Raw genomic sequence first — 11781 nt, 5'->3', positions numbered from 1 at the left:
TTTTCCTAATCTTTACAAAATTTTAAAATAATAACAATATGGTTTATATACAGGAGAATACATATAAAAAGACTTAATAAAAAAATCAAGCAAGGTACATTATGCAACTATAGTACAATTGCCACTTGTCAAGAACATTATTTAGCCTGTATTATATATCTGGAATTATAAGGTAAGGGAATTATTAAGTAAGGAAAACAGAAAGATAAAAGCACATGATTTGTTTGCAAGATTTTAGTCTTTTGCCAGGAATATGCATAAACAATATTATAATATGGAAATTGATACAGTCAATATATAACCAAAGGGTTCAGGGAATAAATAGCTCAAGTTTCAAGTCTCAGTAAAATTATACTTTAGGCTAATCCCTAATTAATGAGTTCCATTCCCTAATGTGGATACCAGAGTATAATTACTGACTCTATGTTGGAAATATACAAGGTGCTCTTATATATACTATGTGTTTAACTGTCCTAAGTAATACATAATTCTCAGAAGCAGAATCTGAGACTCAAAGAATGATCTTACATATATCACTCAACTCAAAACATGGGGTCTGGAAACCTATTGGATTCAAAAATCCAGTGTTTGCTGTGCTCATTTGTTTACTTTTATTTTTGCTCGTATACTTTATTTCTTTAAGTGTGTCTGCGCATACTTGTGTCTCATGTTATCCAATCACAATAACACCATGAGCCATGTCCTGTGTGGCTGTCTGGAGAAAGAAGACAGAAGAACAGTGGGAAAAGAGCTTGAAATGTCAGTAGCTCTCAGGGGATGTGAACAGGAGGCTATGGAGAGGCAACGAGTGTTTGGGGAAGAATAGCCATTCAGACTACTTGAACCTCTCTCTCCATTTCCAGATGTTATTGCACATTTCCACCTTCACCTTCTCCCCCGACCCCCATTCATTGTTGAGAATCACTACTGCAAAAGGGAGGTTGGAGATTTGTTTTTGGTTTTGTTTCTTTGCTGTAAAAGGCCTGGCAAATATTTTATGCTTTGTAAGCCATGTCATATGTGTGACAACTGCTCATCTCTGCCACAGTGGCATGAAAGCAGACATGGACAACATTTTACAGCATGAGTGTCGCTGTGTTCTAAAGACAAAACAGAAACAAAGCCCCCCAATTGACCTTATTCACAAAACAGGCAGCTTCCCAGATCTGATTTATGGGCCTTAGTTTGTAGACCCCTGCTCTGAAAGATAAGGAGGTAACATGTGTTTAAGCCTGCATCAGCTTTTTCTTCTTTTTTTAAATTTTTATTTATTTCTGAGAGAAAGAAAGAGAGACAGTGTGAGCAGGGGAGGGTCAGAGAGAGAGACACACAGAATCTGAAACAGGCTCTGGGCTCTAAGTTGTCAGCACAGAGCCCAAAGCAGGGCTCCAACCCATGAACCATGAGATCATGACCTGAGCCAAAGTCAGACGTTTAGCCGACTGAGCCACCCAGGTGCCCCCTGCATCAGCTTCTTGTTTCACATGAAATATGGCTCGCTCTGAAGAACACACCTTCTCTAAAGACCCACACGCTTAACATCCTCAATTCTCTAGATTTTTTTTTTTTGAAATATCAAGTCAACTTATTCCTTCCTCAAATCTCCTCTTCTCAATATTCTTATATGTTCTACTAACCTACAGGCCTCACCATCTTCCTCCTTCTCTGCATAATCCACCATTCCTAGATGTTTTCTACTCTATTGCCAGAACGAACAATTCCCTCATCCATTTATCATTCTGACACATAGGCCTTACTAACTGCCCAAACTAGAACAAGCTGACAAATCTCCACACTTGATGTCCCTGCGTCTAGTTTTTTGAGTACATTAAGAGACTACTGCATAAGCAAATTTACAGATTTTCTAATTCACAGTTTTCAGTTTGCAGGATGTTCAATGCTACTTGCTATTTATTTCACCTGACCTTTATAGTTACATGCCTTTCGTTTCCTGCTCCATTTTTATTTCAAATCTTTACTCTTTGATGTTTCCCTTCTTAATATTAACTTCTTACTCTATGCAGGTGACCTTGCTTTTAAATAATGAAATACATACATGTAATTAGAAATTGAAATCAAATCATTTTGCAATACACATGGTTATTAAATCATCACATTTTATACCTAAACTAGCAAAATGTTATGTCAATTATATTTCAATAAAAACTAAGAATATGAGTTAGGACAACTTCCCTATTTCTATCTACATTTTCATATTTATTCACTTTTCAAAGGAAACTCTCTTGTTTCTTTCCAAGGAAAATCTCCCCTCTTTTCTTTCTGATTTCTATAATTATTTGATCATCCTTCCTCACCTCCATCATCTACACATCATTTTCTTTACTAATATTCCTTCAAATTGATGCATTGTTTAAGAAAAAAACAATATCTTTATTTGTCCTAATCCTTTTCCTCAGCAAAAACAACCTTTTATCCCCCTCCTTTCAAAAGCTGGAGAGATTTTTATACTTCCTATTTCATTTTCATTTCTAAACCCACTGAAGACTGATTGCTACTAATATTGCTTTTCTAAATGTCAAAAGGCCAAACCTAATCACCTGACTCGTGAATACATTTCAATGACGTTCCTTGATCTTTCTATGCATTTGACATTGTTGAACTTCTTCCCATACTTAGCTTTATTTTCTTCTGTAGAATCACCTTGTTCTCATGCTTCCTTGTTGATTTTCAGTCTCCTTGTGTTATTTATCTTGATTTGCCTTCCCATTAAACATCTCTGCTGTTCTAGGGTTTTACTTCCTCTCATTAACATATCATCCCATCCATGGATGTAGTTATTCAACCAGTGCCTAGATTTGGACCTCACACATAAATGCTAACTAAGCATTTGTTTAATAAATGGATAATTGATTAACTATAATATTGGTAATATATAATCATAGAGAAAGCCACATGAAATTCAATACTCTTATGCAACCAGATTTATCTCTTAGGTTGCATTCCCTACTCAACTTTCACTTGTCACATTCTTGCAAAACTTTATTCTGTTCAGCATATCTTCTATAATTCATAATAAAATTATTTAAAAGATGCACAATATACTATTTTACTTATTGCCAAAATAATGACATAATCAATTATTATGGGAAGATTTTTATTGAAACACTAAAAGTACTGAAGGACTCTATTTCAGATATAATGTCTTAGAATCAACTATATTCTTTTCATTTCATGACATTTTGTGGTCATCAACTCATTTTCTTTTTTTTTTTTCCAAATCATGTAGTCTGTGTTATAAACTTTAATATACAATTTCTACATGACCAATTGAGAAGAAAAAACACAAATAAAAAGCACCTTGTAGTGTGAGTTGTTTGGACAGCTTTGGTGTAATGTCAATTCCATTCTTCAGCCAGCCAAGCTGAGGGTTTGGTATGCCCTCTGCATGGCACCTGAGACTTGCAGTTACCCCAGGTTCTCGAGCCTGACTCTCTGGATACACTCGGATCACTGGAGGGACTACAAGAAGAAATGGGGGAAAAAGTGAGTTAGTAAGCCATATTCTGTGATTTTTCAAAAGTTGCAATATGAGAAAATTATTAATTGTATATTTTAATGATGTATAGTTCTATAGATCTTTGTTTCCAAAATATCATTATCTGTAAAAATGTTCCAGTGTTCCCAGCATCAAGGTTATTATGAGATTGTGTAAGGAAAATTATTAGCTGATCCTGGAATATCCTGTTTTGGTAACAAAGGAAGTTTTCAAAGAATGATAGAAACACCAATAAAATACAGAATTCAAGGGCACCTACGTAGCTCAGTCAGTTAAGCATCCAACTTCAGCTCAGGTCATCAGCTCACTGTTCATGAGTTTGAGCCCCACATGAGACTCTATGCTGACAGCTCAGAGCCTGGAGCCTGCTTTGCATTCTGTGTCTCCCTCTCTCTCTCTCTGCTCCTCCCCTGCTCATGCTCTGTCTCTCTCTCAAAAATAAATACATTATATAAAAAATCTTTAAAAACTACAGAAGCCAGCTTAAAAGGGCTCTTATTTGCCAAATGCGAGAAATTTTGAGCATTACAATAATTAACAACTCTAAAAAAATATAAGGAACAAAATAAGACTTTAAGAATTCTGTTATAGAGGCACCCGGGTGGCTCAGTAGGTTAAGTGTCCCACTTCAGCTCAGGTCATGATCTAGCAGTTCACCACTTCGAGCCCCATGTGAGGCTCTGTGCTGACACTTCAGAACCTGGAGCCTGCTTCAGATTCTATGTCTCCCTCTCTCTCTGCCACTCTCTCACTCATGCTCTGCCTGTCTCTCAAAAATAAATAAAAACATAAAAATATTTTTTAAAAATTCAGCTATATAAGCCACTAATGAATATATAAATGAAAAAGAACAAAAATATTTTTCTTACCATAGCATGTTTAAAAGATAAGAATAACAATTCCATTTACAGAGGCATCCAAAAAATAAAGTATTTAGAAATACTTAGAATATTTTGAAATGAATTTCACCAACGGGGTGTAAGATTTTTACACTGAACACTACAATGTGAGTTGAAAGAATTTAAAGAAAAACCCATAAGTAAAAAGTCATGTGTTTATGAATTGAAATAATTAATTAGTAAGATAGTAGGAATTGGTAAGAATTGTCTTTGAGATGACAAGACTCCAAAAAAATGATCTATAGACACAATACAGTCTCAAAACAGCACGTTTTTTGCAGAAATGGAAGAGCTAATCCTGAGATTTATATAGAATTACAAGGGACCCCACATTGCCAAAACAATCTTGAAAAAGGAGAACAAAACTGGAGGTCTCATACCTCTTAATTTCCAAATATATGCATATACATACACACACATATAGTATAGCAGTCAAAACAATGTGGTACTGGCATAAAGAACAAAAATTAAATCTATGGAATAGAGTTGGGGCTGTCAAAATACGTGTGTTAATCCATGGCTTATGGATTTTCAACAAGAATTCCCAAAAATAGTCTTTTCAGTAACTGATTCTGAAACAACTGGATATGCATATGCAAAAGGATGAACTTGAACTCCTACCTCACAACACACATAAAAATTAACTAAAATTAATCAAAGACCTAAATGTAGGAGTTAAAAAAATAAAACACTTAGAAGAAAACATAAGGGTAGATCTTCCTGATCTTGTATTTTACCATGGTTTCTTAGATATGACCCCTAAACACACACACACACACACACACACACACACACACAAAACAGAAGAAAAATTAATAAATTGAACTCATTGAAATTAAAATTTTGGGTACTTAAAGGACACTAACAAGAAAGTATAAATATCACTCAGTGTAAAAAAAATATTTGCAAATTATATCTGATAACATACTAGTAACCAGAATATATAATGAGCTGTTATAACCCAGCAACAAAAGTCTAACATTCTCTTCTGCATAGCAAAGGAAATTGTCAGCAAAATGAAAAGGAAACCTATAGGATGGGAGAAACTATTTGTAAGCCAGATATCTGATAAGTAGTTAATATATAAATATACAATGAACTCATATAATTTAACAAAAAAAAACTATTAAAAATGGACAAAGTACCTAAACAGACATTTTTAATGAAGACATACAATGGCTAACACATTAATGGCAAGATACTTAACATTACTGTTTATCGGGTAAATCCAAATCAAAACCACAATGAGATACCACTTTATATTTGTTAGGATATCTATATTAGAAGGCAAGAAGTAACAAACTTTGGTAAAAATATGGAGAAAACAGAGCCCTTGTACAATGCTGGTGAAAATGTAAACTGGTACAGCCACTATGGAAACAGTATGGAGGCTACTACAAAAATTAAAAATAAAACTACACCCAAGCCAGTAAATTCTCCCTTTGTGCTCAAGTAAGCTTTATCTAACACAAATTCATTCTGAACTGTAACCTCAAAATTTTCCCAGTAAAAATAAGATTAGATTTGCATATTTTCTTTTATTCCAGTCAGTTCTTTTGCTGATAGAAAATCATACCATCAGCAATAATACTTTAAAAGTAAAAATAATAATATATTCATTGACACCATAGAATGTTTGTGTTGTACTTCTTATAGTCAGGCTGATTTAAAGAAAAGTCACAGAGAAGTTTGAAGCCTTCCTCAGGACACAGAGCTTGTTACAGTCCAGAGTTGAGCAGAAAACTCCAGGAGGCTGTGACTCCTCAGACAATGTTCTTTGCTTTTTGTGCTGTCCCTAATCAACCTGGTTGATCTTGGTCTCTAATAGCCACTTACTTTAGCCAATAGGAAAACAAACACAGAAAAACCTGAAGAGTAGTAAAAATTCATTACAAATCTGACCGGTCAGGAATTCTTATAGCAATCAATCAATCAGTCAGTCATAAAAATTGCCTTACTACCCAGCAACCCCAGTTTTGGGTATTTACCCAAAGGAAACAAAATCACTATCTCAGAGAGATAGCTGTAGCCTTATGTTCATAGTAGCGCTATAGTCAACGTATGGAAACAACCTTAAGTGCCCATCAGTGGCTGAATGATAAAGAAAATATAGTATATATACGATGAAATATTATTCAGCCTTAGAAAGGACATTCTGTCATTTGTAAGAACACAGATGAACCTGGAGGGCATTATGATAAGTGAAATAAACTAGACAGAGAAAAAACAGATCCTGTACAATATCACTTATATGTGAAATTTAAAAACAACAACAAACAGCAATAAAACCAACAACAACAGTAAGAAAATTATGTTGACCGGGGCACCTGGGTGTCTCAGTCGGTTAAGCGTCCAACTTTGGCTCACGTCAGATCTCACGGTTTGTGGGTTTGAGCCCTGTGTTGGGCTCTGTGCTGACAGCTCAGAGCCTGGAGCCTGTTTCAGATTCTGTGTCTCCCTCTCTCTCTCTGACCCTCTCCTGCTCATGCTGTCTCTCTCTCTCTCAAAAATAAAACTTTTAAAAAATTAAAAAAAAAAGAAAATTATGTTGACTGTCACCTCAGAAAAGATCTGATACCAGGACCACCTGCCTAAGCTGTTCTCAAATTCTTTCATTGTCTCATTTCTCTGTTTATAATCTCATAACTCTCTATCTCTCTTTTTCTGTTATTATCTCATATGGAAATAAATGCTATTTTAAGCCACTAAGTTTTAGGATAATTTATTGTTCACTAATCTCTCTCTGTCTCTCTCTCTCTGTCTTTCTCTCTCTCTCTCTGAGTGTGTGTGTTTGTGTATAGATAGATTGATAGTAATTTTCTTGATAAAAGAGGTTTTGCCTTATTCAACCATTATATCCACTTACATAGTTGAGTGACTAAAGTACTGTCACTCAGTACTTTATGAGAGCATGAAGAAGTGGTCCACAAAGTGTGTACTAGAGACTACCACACATATCCTCTTCATGCTTACACTTTAGCATTAGGTATTTTATTTATTTTTAAAGTTTATTTATTTATTTTGAGAGAGAGACAGAGCACATGAGTGGGAGAGTGGCAGAGAATGTGGGAGAGATAGAGAGAGAGACAACCCACAAATTGTGAGATCATGGCCTGAGCCAAAGTGAAGAGCCAGATGCTTAACCAACTGAGCCACCCAAGTGCACTTAGCATTTGTTATTTAGAATGACCATGAAAGCATATGCAACCTGAATTTGCCTTAGTAATAATATGACTTGGTAAATAAGGAAAAACCCTATGGTTCTCAGTGAAAGAATTTTCTGCAGGAGTTACCTTAGCAGAAGATAATGGACAGAAATGTCCACCTGGACCATCTTGCTCTTTGGTTAACTAATATAATTTGAGCTTCTGGTTTCTTTTATTTTCACCCAGTGAATGCCAGTCGAAGATGCAACTGAGAGCCTCTCTTTAGGGGGTTTCAACTCTAGCCCAAAGTTAATTTCACCATTGTTCTTTCTAGTGACTGGAGGAGCCGTTGTATGTACAAATTAGATTGACTAAGGAATAAATGTCAGCCTCCTAGATTTACTGAACTTATAAAAGCAATTCAAACCAAAAGACTAGTTGAAGTCACAATCAGGGCTATAGATAAGGTTATCATCCTACTGTCCCCTTTCTTTTGGCTGTGCATTAGATCTTAAACTAGACTCAAATCAGGTCTAACATGGAGACAAAGGGAAGGAAGGGGTCCTCAAAAAGATCCAGCAATCCTTTGAATTTGCAGCTGGGTCTTTACTTTGTGAATTGCCTTTAATAGTTTCAGGAGCAGAAAAATAATAAACTTCTGAAATTCTGAACATCAGATTTTTGCTGCATCCTTTCCCCCTCTCCTAAATAAAATTCAAAACAAATGCAATACACACATCTGCAATGACGATGGGAATAAAACCAAGTTCTGATTTTCTTTTAACCTTGATGACAATTTAAATGGTTTATTTTGAAATATCAGATATGTTTTCAAAAATAGTCTTCATAACATGTCTGTACATGCTTTCTGGTGACCTAAAGCACATAGTTTGGCTTTTGATATATATCTAAAAGCCCAGGGTAATTTCTGTACCATTTTATTACACTGGAAATTCAAGTAAGTAACTTTTTTAAGAGATACAGTAATATACTTCCAGCAAAGCCACATTACCATAAGATCTGGAGTAAAGAGACTTCTTTCATATACTCAGACCCAATCTCTAATCTCTTAACAACTCAGGAGTTAGAACATGAGCTTTTTAAAAAGACTTACATAGAGTGCCAAAATGGAAAACTACTCTTTCAGTAAACATTTAATAAAAGGTGTATCTTGTCATAAAACTTATAGCCAAAGTAAGGACCAAGGCTTCTTGAAATATTATTTGGAATAGCAACAAATTGAGACAACCTACATATATTGAAAATTAGTTTGAAAGGAAGTATATCAGCCAACTCAGTGGTAATAATAGATTCTAGGGGCGCCTGGGTGGCTCAGTCAGTTGAGTCTCGACTTCACCTCAGGTGGTGATCTCATCGGTCTTGAGTTTGAGTCCCACATAGGGCTTGCTGCTGTCAGCCTGTCAGCACAGAGCCTGCTTCAGATCCTCTGTNGCTCAGGTCATGATCTCACGGTTCGTGGGTTCGAGCCCTGTGTCAGTTCGTGGGTTCGAGCCCCGTGTCGGGCTCTGGGCTGACAGCCAGCTCAGAGCCTGGAGCCTGCTTCTGATTCTGTGTCTCCCCGTTTTTCTCACCCTCCCCTTCTCATGCTGTCTCTCTCTCCCCCCCCAAAAAAAAAGATTGAAAATTTTTTTGAAAAAAGAAAAAAGAAAAGAAAGAAAAACAAATACAAAACAAACAACGAAACCCAAAAACAATAGATTCTACATCACTTATTTATTCATTNTTACATGGGTCACCTACACTGTCACTGATACTCTTCAGAGGACAACTTTTCAAATAAGATGTTCAATTGCCCCCTGCATTCCTAGTTGTTTCTACTTATTGATATATTTGCACGTGAACTAAGTGGAAAATAATGAATAGTAATTTTTGTCAGGTTGAACTTGTATACCCAAATATATAATATTATATTTTGAGAAAATAATAATACTCATATAATATGCTTCTTCTTTTGTATATGGGTAACAAGTGATGGTCTGAAAAATATCTCTTACTTACACTGAATTGAAGGATAAGTGATTGGCATAACAACTATTTAACCTCTGTGACAAGCTACACATTTAAAAGTAGGTTATTTTTCCCCGGATGCATATTATGAAATATAAATGACGATTGATGGCAGCCTGAATTAAAAAGTCAATAACCCTCCAGAGAGCATTTCAAGTAATTTGTTACAGTCATTTTTAGTTAGGAAGTTCACTCTAAGAACTTCTTTCCTTTCTATTGGTATTGCATAAATAAACAAACTAAGGAAGACCACCAAAGGGTTTTTACATTGGATTTGGAATCTGATTTGTGCATGCTATCATGAAAATCTTTAATTTCTTTTAATGTTTATTTTTGAGAGAGAGAAAGAGACAGACAGACAGAGTGTGAACACGGGAGGGGCAAAAAGAGAGGGAGACACAGAATCTAAAATAGGCTGCAGGCTCTGAGCTGTCAGCAGAGAGCCTGACACAGGACTCAAACTCATGAACAGTGAGTTCATGACCTAAGCTGAAGTTGGATGCTTAACCAACTGAGCTACACAGGTGCCTCTATCATGAAAAATTTTAAATAAGACTCCCAACATTTTAAGCACAAGGTAATATTTAAAAGTTAGTGACTATACACCAAAATTTTCCCAATGATATCCAATGTCACACTAAAATAACTCAGGAAGCAGTTTAAACTGGTTGGGTTTATTTAGTATAACATGTCTAATAAACTGAAGTGATATATATATTAAATAGTATAATATTATGTGCTTAGATGCTCTGAACATGTTAAGTAGTTGAGATTACATATTGTTGAAATTCATTCTATAAAATACAACCAAATCGCTTCTGTCCCTTAAAATGGAGGAGACCTAAGAAGATGCAAAAATATAGATTTTATTCATTAATCAAACTTGAGAAATATAAAATAGGAGTTTTAAGATAACAATTTAAAAATATTTATTGAACAACTTTTGAATGTAGCAAATCGGGCTAGATGACCTTGTCTCTCCATCTCTCACATGTTCTATTTTATACATTAACATGTTGAGTGAGTGTTGAATTCAGGTTTTGAAATTAGCCAAGTGAACACTGGGAAAAATGCATTCTTGGCCTAAACTGTCTTATCTGGTACTGATTATAAAACAAAGATATCTACTGAATTTAACTACTTGGATTCCAAATAGAAAGTCTGAATTAGATGTTTAACAGTTACATATAAGGTATATGTGGGGTCTTTGAAAAACTGTATTTTAAAATGTAAACATCAAATAACTATCAGTGCATCTATAGTAATTTGGAGAGAATTAAAGACTCACTCTAAGTGGATATAACTTCTCAAGGAATCCCAACTACTTCTTTCTATAAGCCAGTTAAAATAAATATCATCATGTGACTATATCGAACTATTATGATAATATTGTATTTAATTACCTTATGGTTCTTACAGCATAAAGTAAAAATAATTGGATACTATATATGAAGGAGTAGTGTATGGAGTGCATATCCTGTATATAGAGGACTAAGAATGGGTACTTAAGGTTAATACTTTTTAACTAATTATAAAAACTAAAATGGAAATGAGGCACTGATATTAAATATTAAATTTTGAGGGGCGCCTGGGTGGCTTAGTCGGTTAAGCGTCCGACTTTCGCTTAGGTCATGATCTCGCGGTTCGTGGGTTCGAGCCCCGCATCGGGCTCTGTGCTGACTGCCAGCTCAGAGCCTGGAGCCTGTTTCAGTCTGTGACTCCCTCTCTCTCTGACCCTCCCCTGCTCACGCTGTCTCTTTCTCTCTCTCCTAGAAATAAATAAAACATTAAAAAAAATTTTTTTTGAATCAAAAAAGTAGCTAAGCTAAAGAAATTACTCTATAATTCGCATTATTATATTTTGTTAGATCTTTCTTCCTGGAAACTTTGGGGCCCTAATGGAATCATTTGTGAAGATTTATCAGCTCAAAACCATAAAGCATTGAATAATAATAGGTATAAAGCTTAGTAAAGTTGATGGATACATTTCTTTTTTTTTTTTAATTTTTTCATGTTTTTTAAATTTATTTCTTAGAGAAAGAGACAGTGTGAGCAGGGGAGGGTCAGAGAGAGCGGGAGACACATAATCTGAAGACAGGCTCCAGGCTCTGAGCTAGCTGTCAGCATAGAGCCTGACGCGGGACTCGAACCCATGAACCGTGAGATCATGCCATGAGCCGAAGTCGGACGC

General features: G+C 35.4%; 1 protein-coding gene across 3 annotated transcripts in view; it reads right to left on the bottom strand.

Annotated features, from left to right (window-relative positions):
• FSTL5 (follistatin like 5) overlaps positions 1-11781 on the bottom strand; it is a 663363-nt gene that overhangs the window by 121755 nt on the left and 529827 nt on the right. For all 3 annotated transcript variants that reach the window (XM_077752758.1, XM_077752759.1, XM_077752760.1), the window contains exon 8: positions 3319-3480. In XM_077752758.1, coding sequence (XP_077608884.1) covers positions 3319-3480 — 162 coding nt within the window. The remainder of the gene's footprint in view (positions 1-3318; positions 3481-11781) is intronic.

Source organism: Crocuta crocuta, unplaced genomic scaffold (assembly GCF_008692635.1).
Source record: "Crocuta crocuta isolate KB4526 unplaced genomic scaffold, BGI_CrCroc_1.0 scaffold346, whole genome shotgun sequence".
NCBI lineage: Eukaryota > Metazoa > Chordata > Mammalia > Carnivora > Hyaenidae > Crocuta > Crocuta crocuta.
The sequence above is the reverse complement of the archived record's forward strand: the minus strand, read 5'-3'. Positions and strand labels throughout refer to the sequence as shown.